The sequence below is a fragment of the Callithrix jacchus genome, chromosome 16, assembly GCF_049354715.1.
Source record: "Callithrix jacchus isolate 240 chromosome 16, calJac240_pri, whole genome shotgun sequence".
NCBI lineage: Eukaryota > Metazoa > Chordata > Mammalia > Primates > Cebidae > Callithrix > Callithrix jacchus.
The window spans coordinates 90,355,616-90,378,280 of record NC_133517.1 but is presented as its reverse complement, the minus strand read 5'-3'; the positions used below and the strand labels follow the sequence as shown (position 1 = coordinate 90,378,280).

Below are 22,665 nucleotides of genomic sequence, written 5' to 3'. Positions count from 1 at the left end.
AAGAGGGAATGGCTGGCCAACATGGTGAAATCCCAGCTCTACTAAAACTATAAAAATTAGCCAGGCATGGTGGTATGTGCCTGTAGTCCCAGCTATTCTGGAAGCTGAGGCACAAGAATTGCTTGAACCCAGGAGGTGGAGGTTGCAATGAGCCAAAATTGTGCCACTGCATTCCAGCCTGGATAATAGAGTAAGACTCTGTCTCATTAAAAAAACGAGAGAGAGAGAGAGAGAATGGCTGAAAATGTCAAAACTGAAAAACTTAAATTCAGATTTAAGCATTCCTGTCAATCTCTAGTGGAAACCACACCTAAGACCAAAAAAAAAAAGTTTAAAACAATCAGAAAAAAATAGTCTTTCTACTTTCAATCATACAGCATTAAGATGGACATGGATTTCTCAACAAACATAGTAAAAACTAAAAAACTGGGAACTTAAAAATTTAAAATATTAATGTACCTGCCACCTATAATTCTGTGGCCTGTGAAATTTTCCAGAGATGCAATAATAATAAATAATGAGGGCAAAACTAAATGAATGTTGACTATCTTAAAAATAATGTCTTATGATTTTTTAAAATACATATACATGTATTTAAAGTATAAAAGTGTTGCATATATCTTGGCAGTGGCACACACAATTTTTAACATCCTTGCATTTTCTGGGAAGAGGATAAAAGTACCTCTTCTCAGAATACTGAATATTAGGCTGTGAGAAGTCCATAACTTAGACTTTTTATCCCTGGGATAATATTCCCAGAATATTAGGCTGTGAGAAGTCCATAACTTAGACTTTTTATCCCTGGGATGGCCACTAAAAGAATGTTAAAAATAATATATAATTTTCAGATGAGTGGGGGAGAAAAAGACTTAATAAAACTGAATTGAGGGAAAGCAACAAAGGAGAGAAGTCTAAAAGAACGGATAGACAAACAGAAAATAGAACAATGGTGAAATCCCAGGGCTAGGCATAGTGGCTCAAATGGGCTAGGCATAGTGGCTCACGTCTGTAATTCCAGCACATTGGGAAGCTGAGGTGGATGGAGCACTTGAGGTCAGGAATTAAAGACCAGCCCAACCAATATGGTAAAACCCTGTCTCTACTAAAAATGAAAAAAAAAATTTATACATATGTGCATGTGTGTGTGTGTGTGTGTGTGTGTGTGTGTATCCGGGTGTGGTGGCATGCACCTGTAGTCCCAGCTACTCAGGAAGCTGAGTCAGGAGAATCGCTTGAACCCGGGAGGTTGAGGTTGCAGTGAGCCACTATCACACCACTATACTCCAGCCTGGGCAACAAAGCGAGACTCCATCTAAAAAAAAAAAAAAAAAGAACAAATAAATAAAAAGGACCTGCTTAGATACACGTCAGAAACATAACGTGATATGGTTAGGCTTTGTGTCCCCACTCAAATCTCATCTTGGATTAAAATCCCTGTAACATGTACATATCAAGGGAGAGACCAGTTGGAGGTAATTGGATCATGGAAAGCAGTTTCCCCCATGCTGTTCTTGTGATAGTGAGGTCTCATGAGATCTGATGGTTTTATAAGTGTTTGGTAGTTCCTCCTGCATTTATTCTCCTTCCTGCCACCTTGTAAAGAAGGTGCCTTGCTTCTCTCTTTGCTTTCTGTTATGATTGTAAGTTTCCTGAGGCCTCCCCAACCATGTAGAACAGTTAGTCAATTAAACCTCTTTCCTTTTGAAATTACCCAGTCTTGGGCAATTCTTTATAGCAGTGTGAGAATGAACTAATCCGGTAAATTGGAACTGCAGAGAGTTGGGTATTGCTATAAAGATACCCAAAAATGTGGAAGTGACTTTGGAACTGGGTAACCAGAAGAGGTTGGAACAGTTTGGAGGGCTCAGATGAAGACAAGAAGATGTGGGAAAGTTTGGAACTTCCTAGAGACGTGTTCAGTGGCTTTGATCAAATTGCCAATAGTGATATTAACAATGAAGTCCAGGCTCAGATGGTCTCAGATGGAGTGGAGGAACTTGTTGGGAACTGGAATAAAGGTGGCTCTTGCTATGCTTTAGCAAAGAGACTGGCAGCATTTTGCTCCTGCCCTAGAGATCTGTAGAACATGAGAGAGATGATTTAGGGTATTTTAGATGATTTGGGGTATTTTAGATGATTTAAGACATTACTAAGCAGCAAAGTGTTCAAAGAGGTGACCTGGGTGACCTTAAAATCATTTGGTTTTATGCATTCACAAAGAGATGGTTTGGAACTGAAACTTACGTTTAAAAGGGAAGCAGAGCCAAAAAGTTTGGAAAATTTGCATCCTGGCAATATAATGGAAAAGAAAAACCCATTTCTGAGGGGAAATTCAAGCCAGCTTCAGATATTTGCTTAAGTAATAAGGAGCCGAATGTTAATCACCATGACAATGGGCAAAATGGCTTCAGGGCATGTCAGAGACCTTTGTGGCTTCCCCTCCCATCACAGTCCTGAAGACTTAAGAGGAAAAACAGGTTTTATGGGCTGGACCCAGGGCATTGCTGCTTTGTGCAGTCTCAGGACTCAGAGCCCTGTATCTCAGCTTTGGCTAAAAAGGACCAATGTACAGTCCAGGCCATTGCTTTAGAGGACACAAGCCCTAAGCCGTGTTGGTGGGCCTGTGGGTGCACAGAATTCAAAAGTTGAGGTTTGGGACAAGAACCTCTGCTTAGATTTCAGAGGCTGTATGGAAAGCCTGGATGTCCAGGCAGAAGTTTGCCATAGGGATGGAGCCCTTATAGAAGAACCTCTCCTAGGGCAGTGTGAAAGGGAAATGTGGAGTCAGAGACCCCACACACAGTTTCCCTGGGGCACTGCCCAGTTGAGCTGTGAGAAGAGGTCCACCATCCTCCAGACATCAGAATGGTAAGTCCACTGACAGCTTGCACTGTGCACCTGGAAAAGTTGTAGACACTCAATGTCAGCCAGTCAAAACAGCTGGGAGGGGGGCTGTACCCTACCAAGCCACAGGAGTGGAACTGCCCAAGACCATGGGAGCTCACCTCTTGTATCAGCATGACCTGGATATGAGACATGGAGTCAAAGGAGATTATTTTGGAACTTTAATGACTGCCCCACCAGATTTTAGACTTGCATGGGACCTGTAGCCCCTTTGGTTTGGCTAATTTCTGCCATTTGGAACAGGAACATTTACCCAGTCAGTACCCGCATTGTGTCTTGGAAGTAAATAACTTGCTTTTGATTTTACAGGCGCATAGGTGGAAGGAACTTGACTTGTCTCAGATAAGACTTTGGACTTGGACTTTTGGGTTAGTGCTGGAATGAATTAAGACTTTGGGGGAGTGTTGGGAAGGCTTGATTAGTTTTGAAATATGAAAGGGAAATGAAATTTGTTAGGGTCCATGGACAGAATGATATGGTTTGACTTTGTGTCCCCACCCAAATCTCATATTGAATTATAATCCCCATAATCTCCATGTGTCAATGGAGAGACCAGTTGGAGGTAATTGGATCATGGGTATGGTTTCCCTAATGCTGTTCTCCTGATAGTGAGTTCTCATGAGATCTGATGGTTTTATGAGTGTTTGGTAGTTCCTCCTGAGTTCATGCTGCCTTGTGAAGGAGGTGTCTTGCTTCCCCTTTGCCTTCTGCTGTAATTCTTAACCTGAGGCCTCCCCAGCCATGTGGAACTGTGAGTCGATTAAATCTCTTTCCTTTCTGTATTACCCAATATTAAGCAGTTCTTTATAGAAGTGTGAGAACAGACTAATACATAAGGATACAGCAATATTGAGAATAAAAAGAAAAAGCAGAGACTCATGAAAAGAAAATTGGTACATTAATATTAGACAAAGCATACTTTAGGGGAAATAGTATTGTGAGAAAAAGTTCAATTTTTCAGGAAGATATAACAATTTTCAATTTGTTTGAACCTAATAAAATGGTCCCAATTTATAAAAAGTAACATAGGGAGAGCTGCTAGGAAACAAGTAAGCCACAATTAGAGTGAGAGATTTTTAAAACCTCCATTGGTAACAGAATAATCAGACAAAAGAAAATAAACACAAACAAACGTAATTTGACCAACACAAGACTTGATCTCATGGACATAGATAAATATGTGTGCATGTATGCATACACATATATAAAACACTAACCCCTGCAGTGCAGAGTATACATTATTTTCAAGCATATATGAGACATTTACTACATTTTTTTTTTTTGAGACTGAGTTTCACTTTTGTTGCTCAGGCTAGAGTACAATGACATGACCTCAGCTCACCACAACCTCTGCCTCCTGGGTTCAAGCAATTCTTCTTCCTCAGCCTTCCTAGTCGTTTAGATTGCAGGCATGCACCTAATTCTGTATTTTTAGTAGAGACTGGGTTTCTCCATGTTGGTCAGTCTGGTCTCGAACTCCCAACCTCGGGTGATCCACCCATCTCAGCCTCCCAAAGTGCTGGAATTACAGGCGTGAGCCACTGCCCCCAGCCAACTGTGTCCCTGAGATTCTGGTATGTTCTATCTTTGTTCTTATTAATTGGAAAGAACTTTATTTCTGCCTTAATTTCATTATTTACACAAAAGTCATTCAGGAGCAAGTTACTCAATCTCTATGTAAATATATGGTTTTGAGTGAATGTCTTAGTTTTTCTACTTTGATTGTGCTGTGGTCTGAGAGACTGTTTATTATGATTTTAGTTCTTTTGCATTGTGGAGGAGTGTTTTACTTCTGAATATGTGATCAGTTTTAGAGTATGTGCCATGTGATGATGTATATTCTGTTGTTTCTGGGTGGAGAATTCTGTAGAGATCACATCCATTTAATCCAATGCTGAGCTCTGGACCTGAATATCTTTGTTAATTTTCTGTCTCAGTGATCTAATATTGTCAGTGGGGTGCTAAAGTCTCCCAATATTATTGTTTGAGAATATAAGTCTTTTTATAGGTCTGTAAGAACTTGCTTTACTGATCTGAGTGCTCCTGTTTTGTGTGCATGTATATCTAGTAGTTAGATCTTTCTTAGAATGCTTTACAATTATGGAATGACTTTCTTGGTCTTTTTTGATCTTTGTTGGTTTCAAGTCTTGGCTTAAAACTAGATTTCAATCCTAGTTTTGTCAGAAACTAGAATTGCAATCCCAGCTTTTTTCTGTTTTCCATTTGCTTGGTAGATTTTTGTGCATACATTTATTTTGAGCCTATGTGTTTCATTGCATGTGAGATGAATCTCTTGAAGACAGCATACCAATGTTCTTGATTCCTTATCCAGCTTCCCACTAGAGTCTTTTCATTGGGACATTTAGCCCACTTACATTTAAGGTTAGTATTGTTATGTGTGGATTTGATACTGTCATGATGTTAGCTGGTTATTTTACAGACTTTTGTGTGTAACTGCTTTATAATGTCACTGGTCTGGGTACTTCATTGTGTTTTTATAGTGGCTGGTAATGGTGTTTCCTGTACATATTTTAGGGCTCTTTTAAGACAGGTCTGGTGGTAACCAGTATCCTCAGCGTTTGCTGTTATGAAAAGGATTTTATTTCTCCTTCTCTTGTATAGCTTAGTTTGGCCAGATGTGAAATTCTGGGTTGGAGTTTTTTTCTTTAAGAATGTTGAATTTTGGCTCTCAGTCTCTTCTGGCTTGTAGGGTTTCAGCTGAGAAGTCTGCAGTCAGTCTGATGGACTTCTCTTTTAAGGTGACCTGGCCTTTTTCTCTACCTACTCTCAAATGTTTGATTATTTGATTGTATTTTCATATTGATGGAAAAAAATAAATAGCTAGTTGTATGTGCTTTGGTATTTATATCTGTGTATAAACATTTTAATATTATTAAAATTTAGAACTATTTTTATAATATATAATTATTATATAATTTTTAATTAGTAAAGATAATATTTCCCATTTGTTTTTCAAACTTTAAGCTGTAGAAAGTTGATATGTTAGTTTTCCTGCTCTGAACTGCATTCTGTGGTGAGCTCTAGAAAATTGTAGAGCAATTGCTAACTTACAAACATGTTTAATGAACTCTTGAGATGTTATGAAACAAATTGAAAAACTATTAGGCAAAGTAAATACAAACTAAGGGTTACTCCTAAAATTAATTAAGGAATGGTGTATTATTAGTTAAAAGTAATCTGTAATTGTGTATTACATTGCTTGAGAAGTTTAAATTGCAAAATGAGGAGTGTTTTTGGTTCTGTCTGATATTTTTAAAAATCACTTAAAAATTATTTAAAACTTATAAATAACCTAAAATTTATTACAGTAAATTTGAATGTATTTTAAAAATAAGTACATTCAAATTTATTTTATCTTAAAATACTTTTAATGTTTTTATTTTCTCATTAGAGAAGAAAATTTATGTATGAACTCTTCAATGTAGAAGAATTAGAAAAGTCCAATAAGCAAAAATAATCTTCTTCATAAAAACTGTACCATATCACATTGTCATCAGGAATGTAGAAGAATATCTCTTTTACTGCTGTCAAACTGTATGTGACCAAACTTCTTTTGGTCTGACAGGTGCGAAATGATATTTCAGTATAGTTTCAATTTGCGTATCACTTGTTGTCAGTGAGATTGAATATTTTTATATGTTTAAGTCCATTTTTACATCCTCTTATGAATTGTCTAATCATATCTTTTGCCCATATTTTCACTCGCATTTTTTTCTCTTAAGTTTTTAAGAATTCTTTAAATATTTAGGATACAAAAGTAGAATGTGTACATGTTTTTGTGTGTTTGTATTTCTACATACTTTTTTTCCTACAGTTGTAATGGATGAACCATAATTGTTTCTTTTCTTTATGAAAAATTAATGACAGTTTATAATAATTTTGGTAGTTCAAGGTACAGTTCAAGTAGTTGCTTCAGAACATTATTAGATGCTTGCCATGTGTCAGGCCCCTTGTTAGACACTGAGGAGGCTTTGTGGAATGAAGGCAGTGTTTTGGAGGTTACAATTTAGTGGAAGAGATTTAAAACACAAATATTAACACTGTACTAGATGCTGTGAAGGAGACATAAAGATGCGATGGACTAGTAACAGAGACTTGAGTTAGCTGGGTGATCAGGAAGGTTTTAGGATAGTTTTTAAAAGCATTGCAGAAGTAACTGGCCTTTTTGAGCATTTTGATATTATTATTTATCAGTGCTTCTTTAGAACCATTTACCCAACAGCTGATATAATTAGGTCAACATAATCTCTTATATGGTCAAAATGTAATTTAAGTTTAAATAGAGGAAGAACAATGAAATAGATATTTTCTACATTATATGGTCTTAGGTTGAACTAAATTTTCCTTGAAAACTATATATAGTTTTTAATTTTGGAAAAATTTGAGGGTCAACATAGCATTTTTCTATGTTTACTATCTAATTTTGTGATTCATTTAGTTTTTTAGAGATTTTCATTTTAATAACTTTTATGTGTAGGTAGAAGTGTTATTTTATCAATTCAGTGTAGTGTAGATGAGAAGGTTAACACCAATGAAAAATTTAAAGTGAAACAGTTTCCTTAATCTTTATAATAATGAAATGATCAAGGGAAGTCTTGATAAGTGAATGAAAAATATTAATAATGACAGTTAATCTGAAATTAAATCTGCAAACATATGTTTATATATGAAAGTACACCTTGATTTACCTTATGGCATGTTAATAAGAAAGTTAATAATTCTATAGAGAAGACTGTTTTCTCTTATGACTTATAGAGAAATTTTTTCCTATGAGAACTAACATTTTCTTATTTGGCTAAAATTAATACCATATATCTCGAAATACGTATTTTAAAAATACTGTAATATATCTTGAAATTATAATCAGGTTAAATATGTTGCAATAAATGGTGTGTAATTTAGTTTATAATGATTTCCTTTTTTGCATTGGCTTGCAGTTATTCTAGTGGTTCATGCTAGTCAGTTCCTAAAGCAAACAAGTTGGAAGTACAGTTCCTTTTTTTGGGGGGCGGGGAGACAGAATTTCACTCGTTACCCAGGCTGGAGTGCAATGGCGCGATCTTGGCTCACCACAACCTCCGCCTCCTGGGTTCAGGCAATTCTCCTGCCTCAGCCTCCTGAGTAACTGGGATTACAGGCACACACCACCATGCCCAGCTAATTTTTTGTATTTTTAGTAGAGACGGGGTTTTACCATGTTAACCAGGATGCTCTCGATCTCTTGACCTCATGATCCACCCGCCTCAGCCTCCCAAAGTGCTGGAATTACAGGTGTGAGCCACCGCGCCCAGCCCAGTTCCATTTTTTGACAGTAGCTTGTTTTTTACAGCAGAGAATCCCAGGAAGTATGTACAGCAGAGAATCCCAGGAAGTATGTTATATTACTAGTAAATTAGACGTCTGCCGATAGAGCTCTATTCAGCAGTTCTTGACATTACTCTGAAAGGAAGATGAATTTAATAGGAATTTTGCCTTTTTTTTCCAGACACTGGCCAAAAGAAGACCTTAGACAAGAAAGATGGGAGACGAATGTCTTTTCAGAAACCTAAAGGGACTATTGAATATACTGTAAGTTATTTGCTTTTGAAAAAGCATTTTTCTTTGTAAGAGTTTTCTTTTTTTTTAATTGTATTTTATGTTTTAGGGTACATGTGAAGAACATGCAGGATTTTTGCATAGGTACACACATGGCAGTGTGATTTGCTGCCTTCCTCCCCTTCACCTATATCTGTCATTTCTCCCCATGCTATCTCTCGCCAACTCCCCACTCCCTACTGTCCCTCCCCTATTCCCCCCAATAAACCCCACTGTGTAGTGCTCCTCTCCCTGTGTCCATGTGTTCTCATTGCTTAACATCCACCTATGAGTGAGAACATGTGGTGTTTACTTTTCTGTTCTTGTGTCAGTTTGCTGAGAATGATGGTTTCCAGGTTCATCCATGTCCCTGCAAAGGACACGAACTCATACTTTTTGATGGCTGCATAATATTCCATGGTGTATATGTGCCACATTTTCCCTATCCAGTCTATCATTAATGGGCATTTGGGTTGGTTCCAGGTCTTTGCTATTGTAAACTGTGCTGCAATGAACATTCTTGTGCATGTGTCCTTATAGTAGAACAATTTATAATCCTTTGGATATATACCCAGTAATGGGATTTGAATAAGCTTTGTTTCTTTTTCTTGCCTGATTACTCTGGCTAGAACTTCCAGTACTGCGTTGAATAGGAGTGGTGAGAGAGGACATCCTTGTCTAGTGCCAGATTTCAAAGGGAATGCTTCCAGTTTTTGCCCATTCACTATGATACTGGCTGTTGGTTTGTCATAAATAGCTTTTATTATTTTGAGATACGTTCCATCAATACCGAGTTTATTGAGGGGTTTTAGCATAAAGCGCTGTTGAATTTTGTCAAAGGCCTTCTCTGCATTAATTGAGATAATCATGTGGTTTTTGTCTTTGGTTCTGTTGATGTGGTGAATTACGTTTATAGACTTGCGTATGTTGAACCAACCTTGCATCCCCTGGATGAATCCTATTTGATCATGGTAGATAAGCTTTTTGATGTGCTGTTGCAGTCAGCTTGCCAGTATTTTATTGAAGATTTTTGCACCTATGTTCATCATGGATATTGGCTTGAAGTTTTCTTTTCTTGTTCAGTCTCTGCCGAGTTTTTGTTTCAGGATGATGTTGGTCTCATAAAATGATTTGGGAAGGATTCCCTCTTTTTGGATTATTTGGAATCGTTTCAGAAGGAATAGTACCAGCTCCTCTATGTATGTCTGGTAAAATTCGGCTGTGAATCCATCTGGACCTGGGCTTTTTTTGGGTGTTAGGCTCTTCTTAATTGCTGCCTCAACTTCAGACCTTGTTATTGGTCTATTCAGAGATTCAACTTCTTCTTGGTTTAGGCTTGGGAGGAGGCAAGTGTCCAGGAATTTATCCATTTCTTCCAGGTTTACTAGTTTATGTGCATAGAATTGTTTGTAATAATCTCTGATGATGGTTTAAATTTCTGTGGAATCTGTGGTTATATCCCCTTTGTCATTTTTTATTGCATCTATTTGGTTATTCTCTCTTTTCTTTTTTATCAATCTGGCTAGTGGTCTATTTCATTGATCTTTTTGAAAAACCATCTCCTGGATTTATTGATGTTTTTGAAGGGTTTTTTTGTGTCTCTATCTCCTTCAGTTCTGCTGTGATCTTAGTTATTTCTTGTCTTCTGCTAGGTTTTGAGTTTTTTTGATCTTGCTCCTCTAGCTCTTTCAATTTTGACGATAGGGTGTCAATTTTAGATCTCTCCTTGCTTCTTATGTGGGCACTTATTGCTCTGTATTTTCCTCTAGAGACTGCTTTAAATGTGTCCCAGAGATTCTGGTATGTTGTGTCTTCATTCTCATTGGTTTCGAAGATCATCTTTATTTCTGCCTTCCTTTCATTGTTTATCCAGTCAACATTCAAGAGCCAGTTGTTCAGTTTCCATGAAGCTGTGCAGTTCTGAGTTAGTTTCTGAATTCTGAGTTCTAACTTGATTGCGCTGTGGTCTGAGAGACTGTTTGTTATGATTTCTGTTCTTTTGCATTTGCTGAGGAGTGATTTACTTCCAATTTTGTGGTCAATTTTAGAGTAGGTGTGATGTGGTCCTGAGAAGAATGTATGTTCTGTGTATTTGGGGTGGAGAGTTCTGTAAATGTCTATTAGGTTTGCTTGTTCCAGGTCTGAGTTCAAGTCCTGGATATCCTTGTTAGTTTTCTGTCGGGTTGATCTGTCTAATATTACAAAGGGGTGTTAAAGTCTCCCAGCATTATTGTGTGGGAGTCTACGTCTCTTTGTAAGTCATTAGGAACTTGCCTTATGTATCTGGGTGCTCCTGTATTGGGTCCGTATATATTTAGGATCATTAGCTCTTCTTGTTGTATCAATCCTTTACCATTATGTAATGTCCTTCTTTGTCTCTTTTGATCTTTGTTGCTTTAAAGTCTATTTTATCAGAGATGAGAATTGCAAGTCCTGCTTTTCTTTTGCTCCCCATTTGCTTGGTAAATTTTCCTCCATCCTTGAGCCTTTGTGTATCCTTGCACATGAGATGGGTTTCCTGGATACAGCACACCAATGGGTTTTGGCTTTTTATCCAATTTGCCAGTCTGTGTCTTTTGATTGGGGCATTTAGTCCATTTACATTTAAGGTTAATATTGTTATGTGTGAATTTGATCCTGCCATTTTGATGCTAGCTCGCTGTTTTGCCCATTAGTTGATGCAGATTCTTCATTGTGTTGATGCTCTTTACCATATGGTATGTTTTTGGAGTGGCTGGTACTGGTTGTTCCTTTCTATGTATAGTGCCTCTTTTAGGTGCTCTTGTAAAGCAGGCCTGGTGGTGATGAAATCTCTGAGTACTTGCTTGTTCACAAAGGATTTTATCTTTCCTTCACTTATGAAGCTTAGTTTGGCAGGATATGAAATTCTGGGTTGAAAGTTCTTTTCTTTAAGGATGTTGAATATTGGCCCTCACTCTCTTCTGCTTGTAGGGTTTCTGCTGAGACATCTGCTGTGAGTCTGATGGGCTTCCCTTTGTGGGTAACCCAACCTTTCTGCCTGGCTGCCCTTGGCATTTTCTCCTTCATTTCAACCCTGGTGAATCTGACAATTAGGTGCCTTGGGGTTGCTCTTCTTGAGGAATATCTTTGTGGTGTTCTCTGTATTTCTCGGACTTGAATATTAGCCTGCCTTGCTAGGTTGGGGAAGTTTTCCTGGATAATATCCTGAAGAGTATTTTCCAGCTTGGATTCATTCCCTTCGTCATATTCAGGTACACCTATCAAATGTAGATTAGGTCTTTTCACATAGTTCCATATTTCTTGGAGACTTCATTCATTGCTTTTTACCCTTTTTTCTCTAATCTCGCCTTCTCGTTTTATTTCATTGAGTTGATCTTCGACCTCTGATATCCTTTCTTCTGCTTGGTGAATTCGGCTGTTGAAACTAGTGCATGCTTCGCAAAGTTTGTGTTTTTCAGCTCCATCAATTCACTTATATTCCTCTCTAAGTTGTCCATTCTTGTTAGCATTTTATCAAACCTTTTTTCAAGGTTCTTAGTTTCTTTGCATTGGTTAGAACATGTGCTTTTGGTTCACAGAAGTTTCTTATTTCCCACCTTCTGAAGCCTGATTCTGTCATTTCATCACACTCATTCTCCATCCAGCCTTGTTCTCTTTCTGGTGAGGAGTTGTGATCCCTTGTAGGAGGAGAGGTCTTCTGGTTTCGGGCGTTTTCATCCTTTTTGCGCTGGTTTCTTCCCATCTTTGTGGATTTATCCACCTGTCATCTTTGTAGTTTCTGACTTTCAGATTGGGTCTCTGAGTGGACGTCCGGTTTGTTGATGCTGAAGTTATTTCTGTTTCTTAGTTTTCTTTCTAATAGTCTGGCTCTTCTGCTGTAGGACTGCTGAGGTCCACTCCAGACCCTTCTTGCCTAGGGATCACTTGCAGCAGCTGCAGAACAGTAAGGGTTGCTACCAGTTTCTTCTTCTGCTATCTTTGTCCCAGAAGCATACCCGCCAAATGTCAGTCTGATCTCTCCTTTATGAGGTGACTCTTTGGGTATATGGGGGTCAGGGGGCTACTTGAGGAGACAGTCTGTCCTTTATAGGAGCTCAAGTGCTGAGCTGTGAGCTCTGTTGTTCATTCAGAGTTACTGGGCATGTACATTTAAGTCTACTGCAGCAGAACTCAACCCCTTTTTTTCCCCAGGTGTTTTGTCCGGGGAGTTAGGGCTTTATTTATGAGTTTCTGTTGAGCTGCTGCCTTTTCTTCAGGGCTGCCCTGCCCAGAAAGGAGGCAGCCTAGTCACTGTCTGCGTACAGAGGCTTTGCTAAGCTGCAATGGGCTCCGCCCAGCTGCCATGTGAACTTCCCTGCAGTCCTGTTTATATGGGTGTAGTTAGAACTGCCTTGGCAGTGGTGGCCCATCTCTGTTATGGCAGACTCTCTCTGTAATGGCGGGTTGCCTCAGCAATGGCGGGCTGCCTCAGCAATGGCGGACTACCTCTGTAGTGGTTGAGTACCTCGGTTATGCGGACGCTCCTCCCCCACAGTGCTGGACTGTCCCAGGTTCAGCTGTGCTTGCTGTAAAACTCTCAACCCAAAGCATTTCTAATTGCTGTTTTTTTTTTTGTGGGGGTGGGACCAGCCGTGGCTGATCACCTGGCTCCCTGCCTCAGAGCCTTTTTTTTTTTTTTAGTTGAACAGTGGACTCTCTCCCAGGTGTTCCAGTTGCCTGTTGAAAAGTCACCAGGATCTGTGTGATTTCCCACGCGACGACCCACTGAAACAGCTGAAACAGCGGCATTAAGATTTGTGGTGCTTTTTATCCCAGGAGTCTCCTGGCCTGGCTCTCTGTTTCAGTCCCCTTTTTAATCAGATGAATGGGCCACTCTGCCTTCCTGGAGCTCCAATCACCAGCTAAAGGGGCACCCAGACCAGTGTATTTTGTATTGAAACAGCCACGCTGGCAACCTGTGGGGCTCCTTTGCCTTGGAATCTCCTAGTCTGTGGTCAATAAAAATCCATCTGGAAATGTGGTGTCCACTCACCCTCTGCACTTTCACTGGCAGCTGCAATCCTGAGCTGCTCCTAATTGGCGATCTTGGATCTTATGTAAGAGTCTTCTTTAAGACATTCTCTGTTTACACTATAAATAAGATGAGCATTGTTAATTGCCTTATTTTTAAAAATATGTATTATACTTTGGATAACTTTTATTAATAATAATACTTAAGTTCTTAGTTGTATTTTAGGATTTTTTTCTTTAAAGATAAATTTGACTCAGATACAAAGGTAGTTATTCTAGAAAATTTATATTAGTATAGGTGATAATTTACTGAGAGAGTTCATATGGGCCAATAATTTTTGTTAGGTTAGGCTTTTAGGAAAATATTTATCTTTTTAGAAATATGATCTTCATTATTTTCCCAGCAGTGCTTATGATAATGATAATGGCAGATGGGATACTTAAAAGGCAAGTTGATGTATATCCTCCAGTATAACCTCCCACGTTAAATCATTTGTATTTATTTATAGCTAACTGCCTTCACTATGAAAATTGAGCTTTTCTTTTTGTATTCTTGAAATGAACCTCAAATCTCCCTGCAGTCAGCTAGCTTTTCACATTTCTGTTTACTCTGGGAAACTGAAGTGAGAAATCAGCTTTGGTGTATGATATGCTGCCTATTTGATTGAATGTAAAGATTGTTTATTTAGATAATGTTAAATGTTGTAAAGCACTTTTGTTTTTTTTCAGACAGAGTCTTGCCCTGTTACCTAGGCTGGAGTGTAGTGATGCAGTCTCAGCTCACTGCAACCTCTGCCTCCCATGTTCAAGCAATTCTTCTGCCTCAACCTCCTGAGTATCTGGGACTACAGTCGTGTGCGATCACACTTGGCTAACTTTTGTATTTTTGGTAGAGATGGGGTTTCACCATATTGCCAGGCCTCGAACTCCTGACCTCATGATCTGCCCACTTGGCCTCCCAAAGTGCTGGGATTACAGGCGTGAGCCAGTGTACCCAGCCATAAAGCACTTTTAAATGAGCTTAATTTCGTTATTATTTTGTGTTTTTCTCATATAACTGTATTGAGAATAGCAATTTTAAGCATTAATTTAGCATTTGTGTCATTATGAAACCATCCAGTCTTGGTTTGAATCTTGGTTATTTTCCATGCATCTTTAAAATTGAACAAATTATGAATTTTCTGAGTTATACTCTATTTCAATATACTATTAATATATAATGGACAGTTTGAGATTTTAATTTTTTTTGTTTTTAATATGGAGTCTCGTTTTGTCATCCAGGCTGGAGTGCAGTGGCACAATCTCGGCTCACTGCAACCTCCACTCCCCCGGGTTCAAGCAATTCTCCTGCCTTAGCCTCCTGAGGAGCTGGGACTACAGATGTGCACCACCATGCCTGGCTAATTTTTGTATTTTAATGGAGATGGAGTTTCTCCATGTTGGTTAGGGTGGTCTCGAACTCCTGACTTCAGGTGATCCACTGCCTCAGCCTCCCAAAGTGCTGGGATTATAGGCGTGAGCCACCATGCCCAGACAAGATTTTAAATATTTTTAAAAGGTTAGGCATCAGATAATTTAGGATGGAATAAATTTACTATTATCAAGATAATCTCATAGCATATTATAAACTCAAATTACTTGTGTTTGTACCTTATCTGCATAATTGAGAAAATAAGTTCAAATAAGTTTTTTAATAGATAACCTTTAAAATTTCTTCATTTTTACAATTCTGCAGTGCCAATATGAGAAATCTAGATTGAAACATGTTTTTATTATGCTTATTGTGTTTCTTCAGTCTAAGAAATCTTGCCACCCTTAAATTCTGCAAAAATTCTTGGTAATTGTCTTCAATGGCATTTTCTCCTCCTTTCTCTGTTTTCTTTTTCCAGAACTCTAATTTATTCTTGAAACTAATTGTAATATATTTTGCTATCATTATGCTTCATTGCCCTTGTTATTATTTTGATTGTATCTTTTGTCTCTTTTGCTGGGTGTTTGCCTCCTCTTAATTCCACATGTGAGTGGTCCCTTGTTTTTTTTTAGCTTTTCTGTTGACATTCTATTACTTGGAGAGCTTAAGAACTTCATAAACTATGTGCACTGAGACCCAAACTTTTTATCTATTCCTACCTTTCTAGTTGCTTGCATTTCCTATTATCACTTTATATTAAATTAATTATGGCAAACCTCTTACCAATTCTTCTTCCCCCATCATTCCATAATGCCTGATTTTCTCATTTTCATTTTCTTTCATTTTGTTATTCATTCAGGTTGCAGTCTTTAGAGTCAGCATCAGTTTGTTCATTCACATTTGCTTCCCTGATCTATGGCTACTGCTATCACTACAACTCCATTTAATCCATGAATGTCTTCTCTTGAATCTTAGTTGAAATCTTATACCTTAATTTATTTCTTTACATTTTTATTACTGTAAACCTTATCTACTGCATTAGTATTGTATTTGTTTTTCTGCATCCATTCTCTTTCTTGTTCTATTAATTCTAGCCCTGATGCCACTAATGTGAGATGCTGCTTGGCCTGTTTTGTTACCTTTATCATCTCATTTAATAGAATCAGTGTGAAAATAAAATGTGTGATTATTAATAGGAAAGTACTTGGTAATTTTACAGATGTTACTGCAAAACATTATTTGTTTACAGAGAGCTTTTATGTATATTATCTCAATAACATATGTTTTATATCAGTGCATTGTGTAGATGGGGAAGTTTGCATAGAAGGAAGTAGGCAGCACTAGATTATTATTATATTAACCTAAATATTTGGCATAAATTTGGTTTTATAAAGCCATTAAGGAAAATATGTATATTATTGTTTTACATACACACACACCTGCTTTTCCTGACTTTCAGAGTCTTCCATAATCTAATTCTAAATGCCTTTTTTTTTGGAGACAGGATCTTGTTTTGTCACCCAGGCTGGAGTGCAGTGGTGCTGTTACAGCTCACTGCAGCCTCAACTTACCAGGCTCAAGTGTTCCTCCCACCTCAGCCTCTTGAGTAGCTAGGGCTACAGGCATGCAACGTAACGCCCTGCTAATTTTTTTTATTTTTTGTCAAGGTGGGGTTTTGCCATGTTGCCTAGGTTGGTCTTGGACTCTTGGGCTCAAGCAGTCCACCTGCCTTGACCTCCCAAAATGCTGGAATCACAGGCATTAGCTACCATGTAAATGCCTCTTTAACTCTATCCTTTTTAGAGACCTATCTTCCATTTAATCACCTTCCTAAAAATCTGTACTTCATGAGTCTACTCTGGATGGTTTGGGAGGAAGAGAACAGTCCCCCACAAATATGTTTTATAGTTTTCTGTCTCTTAACTGTCAGTCCTGTTATCTGCACTTTGAAAGTTCATTCTTTTCTCTCTACTTCTCAAATTCCCACCACTTCTTCAAGACCCAGCTTTAAATCATTTCTATAAAGTCTTTTCTGGAAAATTTGGATTACATGGTGCTTTTATTCATACTCAAAACTTCTATTACATTCGTTGTTCCATTTTAAATTGTTCTTCATCTTTTACATAACCTTTTCTTATTTTCCAACTAAATTGTAAATTCCTTGTGCACTAAAACCATTTTAGTTGCACTTGGTTGTGTTTTCTTCAGAGCACTCTTAATGCCTTGTGTAATGGAAAGTCTAAGTAGTTATATTATATTGACCAAATGACATTTTCCTTTAGGTTAATTGGTAAAATCTCAATATTTATAATTGCTATACATATGATCATGAAAGTATGTGAATCAGAACTAAATTGTTCAACTTTGGTTCAAATATTTTTCTAATTTATATAAGTGCAGTAGCAGAATATATGCATAAAGATTATTAAAGTAGCATTTTGAGTTTAATACAGGTGTACTTTGCTAAAATGAAAATTAGCATATTGCTGAAAGTTGCATATATTTTAGAAATGATTCAAAGGAATAGTGTATTATTTTAATACCTTTGTAAAATGAAAATAATGTTTTTGATTTTTAAATTATGTTTATATTTTGAAATTACTTGAAGTAGAGACCTACATGTAAATGTATTGTCATAAAGCCTATGCTCTGTATCATAATAGATTGAGATCATTTGTTAACAAAACACAGTTTTTCTTGACAGTTATTTTCAAAGATGATAGTACCAGTTGTTAATCAAATGTAAGTTGGTCCCTAGATGTACTAATGCTCATTAAATATGTGAGTTTAGTTTTTCAGTTTTCATCATTAAAATAATTTATTTTTTCTTTAAAACAGGTTGAATCAAGGGATTCGCTAAATAGCATAGCTCTGAAGTTTGATACAACACCTAATGAACTTGTTCAATTAAATAAGTTATTCTCCCGAGCAGTTGTTACTGGACAGGTAATATCTTTTTTTTTTAATGTGCTGATGTTTAGAAACAATAAATAGAAAGGCAGAAAGTATTCATGGTACTATAGTTAAAACAGAAAATTTGAGAATAATTTTATATGTGCTTTTAACGAATTATATTGGCCATAAGAGAAAGTTAACTGTTTTATGTCTGTATGAGTTTCTATTTTAATACTTACTGAAAATAATTGTAACTCTTTCTTTTTAAGTATTATTATAAAGAGCTTTTTAAAAATATTTAGAGCAATATATGCATATGATAAAAAATTCCAGCCTTTGTCAAAGTAAGGCATCCTTCCATCCAAACTTTTAATTTCCTTTCCAGAAGCAACCAGTTGCCAGTTTGCATTTCTTCCAAGAATAATCTAGCCTATTTTTGTTGTTGTTGTGTTTTAATGTAGCTTTGATTCTTGGAAAATGTTCTATTTAATCACAGCTGTAGTTCAAACTTTTTTACACATGCATAGTATTGCATTGTATCGATACATCATACTTGTTTAGTTAGTCACAATAAGCGTTAGACTTTTCTATTCTTTTGCTAAGGTTAGTACTGCTGTAGTAAACATGCATGTACATATCTGGTGAATTCTTAGAAGTAAAGTTACTATATCAGAGGATATGTGCAGTTTAAATTTTGCTAGCTATTGCCAACTTGTCCTTCAGGAGTATCACCTATAGTATATGAAAATGTTTCTCCACACTATTTCAGCAGTATATATTATCAAGTGTGTCTAAGTTTATTTTAAATGTTCTTTCTTAAAAATGTTCTTATATTCTTATAATTCGAAAATTTTTGTTTTCCCATTTAATTGATCATTGTTAACAGTACTTACTTATAGAACAAGTTCACTGTTAATAGTTCTTGTCTATAGAACACCATCTGATTATTAACACTTCCGTTTAACTAAATCTTTGTGTGAATGTTTTCTTACAGGTTCTATATGTTCCTGATCCTGAATATGTCTCCAGTGTTGAGAGCTCTCCATCTTTAAGCCCCATAAGTCCTTTGTCACCAACATCATCTGAGGCTGAATTTGATAAGACCACTGTAAGTATCTCTGCTTTGCAAAGATGACTATGAAGAAATCTCACTTCCACATTGACCATCATGTTTTTTTCATTCCACTTTGACTATGGTTAGAATGAAATATTTCCTTTTTATTTGTTGCTTAAGTTTGTAAATCTCAGCTTTAAAACTAAGACATTCTTATGAAACTATATAGTTTAAATTGACCTATTTTTGTAGGTGGTGGTGGTGGTCCAACAATACTCATCAACTCTTATTTTATAAAGAACGTGTATAATTTAACTTACAAAGGAGTCTTACACAGCAAACATGATGTTATCACAATAGAGGAAGTTCATGTCCAATTTGCTGTTTATTTCATTTATAAATAAATAAGTATTTATATAGTACTCAGAACTCTTGAGTTTATTTTTGACACACTGCCTTTAAAAAAATAATTTATCATCTTTGTCATCCAAGAATTAACATAGTAGATTAATTTATCTGGCATTTCTAAGGAATGAGTGTTCTAATAAGTTACATTTTACAAATGAATTTCAGGGAACTAAACTTTATTTAATAATTTTGATTAAAATCTTCTGAAAGGAATTATATATTTCTTTGCCTTTTTATATAAATTAACTGTTAATGCTAATCATAATTTTCTGTTTTTATAACAACTAATGTTTACATGTAAAAGACTACTTCTTCATTAAATGGCTAGATTCCTGTGGGAGATTCTTCTGTGTTGTTCTCTTGACTTGAGGATACAGCCTTTTCTTTGCCTCAATTTGCACTCAAAGCTTAAGATACCAGATGGTAAGCAAACTAATACAAAACAAATTATTTATTTATTTATTTATTTTTGAGATGGAGTTTTGCTCTTGTTACCCAGGCTGGAGTGCAATGGCGCGATCTCGGCTCACTGCAGCCTCAGCCTCCTGGGTAGCTGGGATTACAGGCACGCGCCACCATGCCCAGCTAATTTTTTTTTGTATTTTTATTAGAGACGGGGTTTCACCATGTTGACCAGGATGGTCTCGATCTCTTGACCTCATGATCCACCCGCCTCGGCCCCCAACAAAACAAATTTTTAATGTTACTTTGCCTACAATTACTTCTAAGCTCTAGTGTACCACTTTTTTCATGGAATAAATTACATGATAATATTGATAACTATTTTTCCTCTTGACCAGGAATTATTTTCTGCATGTGTGTGTGTATAAGAGAGAGAAAAATGAGGTCTTATTCATTTATTTCTTGGATATCTTATTTATGTAAATACAGCAATTTTGTACTTTAGAATACAGTCACATGAAAGGAATATATTACATTTGTTTTCATCATTGATAAGAATTGAAGTGTGGTTTTAATGGTAGGTATTACTTACCAAATGACACAGAATACCTTTTTATACTTAGCTATGCCATTTCCCCATGGGACTTAGAAAGAGATGTACTCATAAGAGGCAATGACAAAGTAACTATGTGGCCATAGGTTAACTGAGCCTGTTTTTCAAACCCTAAAGCAGAATTATGAAAATCTAGGCTGTAGCATCATGCCTGACTAGAAACCTGTGGGATCACTTCCTATTCCTCGACTTTAACTCATATCTGCCTGTCTGTTGGCTTTCTTGGAAGGTATGAGATTAAAGAAAAGAAAATGTTGAAACTTAAGGGAACAACAAGGCTAGGCCTCAACCTATGTGAAAATGTGTTCCTTCTTACTTTTGCCATTTGACTGAAAGAGATGGAGAGAATAAAGTTATGTGAATGATATTTTAATCCTCAGTGACTTAGCTACCTTCAAAGATGGACCAAAAAACTTCCTCTAATTTGACCAGTGACATGAGTAAATTCTTTGTCCCTGGGATAGATCAAAAAAAGAGGTAAGAGATTCCTTAAAGAACTAAAAGTACATCTACTGTTTGATCCAGCAATTTCACTACTAAGTATCTACCCAGAGGAAAATAAGTCATTGTACGAAAGACACTTACACATGCATATTTATAGCAGAACGATTTGCAATTGCAAAAATATGGAACTAGCCCTAATGTCCGTCAGTCAACAAGTGGATAAAGAAAAGGTTGTATATATAAATACTATGAAATAATACTTAGCCTTAAAAAGGAATGAAATAATGGCTTTCACAGCAACCTGGATGGAATTGGAGACTACTGTTGTAAGTGAAGTAACTCAAGAATGGAAAACTAAACATCGATGTACTTACTCATAAGTGGGAGCTAAGCTATAAAGATGCAAAGGCATAAGAATGATACAGTGAACTTTGGGGAAAGGGTGGGAGCAGGGTGAGAGATGAAAGATTAAATATTGGGTACAGTGTACACTCTTCAGGTGATGAGTGCACCAAAATCTCAGAAATCACCAATAAAGAACTTATTCCTGTAACCAAACATTATCAGCTCCCTAAAAAGTAATGAAATATAAAATAATTTTTAAAAAAAAGAGTTTGTGAACTTCCCTTTACACAGAATAATAGTCTTTACCTGCCATCAAAGAGATTATGGGCAATAGTTAGAAATAATTCTTACAAAAGTGATTTTGTAAATTTTAGTTCTATTTTTTTTAAATGAGAATTATATTTATTACCAAGATCCAAGAATATTTCTATGACTCCCTGCATATCTCAAGTGCCTATACCTCTATATTATAATTATTGGGTTTTATGTCTCCCGTGCTATATAAATTCTTTAGAAGTAAGGATATTATGTTGTTTAGATATAATTTATGTTTTCATTACATTAATTAAAATGATGTCTATTAGTATTGTTATTATATGTTTTTACCAGAAATTATCAGTTTATATTTCCAACAACCACTGATGAATTTTTGAATGTCCAGCTCAGTAGTGGTTTACTGTGTGGCTAAGCATATATTCCTGGCTTTGTCAGCATAACGACTTTCAATAGTTTTTTTTTGAATAATTTGTCTTCACTTAAAAATATTGTCTTTTGGGAATTTCGATGGTAAAACAATTTTTTGTTTCTTTTTCACGTTTTTCTTCATATATAGAAGAAGAAACATAAAAGGACCTAGAACCAAAGTATTGGTAAAAATCATAAAAACAGCTAAAATTTACTATTGCAACTGGTATAATTCAGAGCACTTTAAAAGTATTATCATTTATTCCTGACCTCAAATTTATGAGGTAGTCACTTGGCCTGGCTGTCTGTGTTTGCCCCTCCAGACTTACTCTATATTCTATATTGTCCTTTGGGTGGTAGACTACATCAGTGGACTCTCTCTTGCCCTTTTGCTTCTGTTGAAGTTGGTCTTTCTAAAGCAGTTGCAGAAGATAAGAGGAAAGGGAAGAGAGAATAAGATGGGGGATTATTTATTCTCCTACAAGGTTACCCCAGAGTGAACACATTCTTCAGCATCTCATCGCATCTTTTGTCAGCCCTTTCCATTGAACTTTCTCTAAATTTAGACATTTGTTTCTCCCTCTTACCTCTTTAGGTATAAGTCTTCTGTTATTATTTACCCTAGGTTTTTGTACATCATGTGTACCTTTGTGAATAGTTCATAATTAAATCCTCTTAACTCAGTTTCCACCAAACATGGTGTCTTACACCAGTAATCCCAGCACTTTGGGAGGCTGAGACAGGCAGATCACTTGAGGTCAGAGTTCAAGACTATCCTGGCCAACATGGTGAAACCCTGCCTCTACTAAAAATATAAAAATTAGCCAGGTGTGGTGGTGGTGGGCGCCTTAATTCCAGCTACTCAGGAGGCTAAAGTGGGAGAATCACTTGAACCCGGGAGGCAGAGTTTGCAGTGAG

The 22,665-nt window shown here is 36.6% G+C and overlaps 1 protein-coding gene across 34 annotated transcripts in view; it reads left to right on the top strand.

The window, feature by feature from the left end:
- OXR1 (oxidation resistance 1) overlaps positions 1-22,665 on the top strand; it is a 484,621-nt gene that overhangs the window by 400,251 nt on the left and 61,705 nt on the right. For all 34 annotated transcript variants that reach the window (XR_013528162.1, XR_013528164.1, XR_013528163.1 and 31 more), the window contains 3 exons: positions 8,411-8,493; positions 17,741-17,848; positions 18,792-18,905. Coding sequence is in view for 31 of the 34 variants with exons in the window: in XM_078353359.1 (XP_078209485.1) it covers positions 8,411-8,493; positions 17,741-17,848; positions 18,792-18,905 (305 nt within the window). In the remaining 3 variants the exon portion in view is untranslated. The remainder of the gene's footprint in view (positions 1-8,410; positions 8,494-17,740; positions 17,849-18,791; positions 18,906-22,665) is intronic.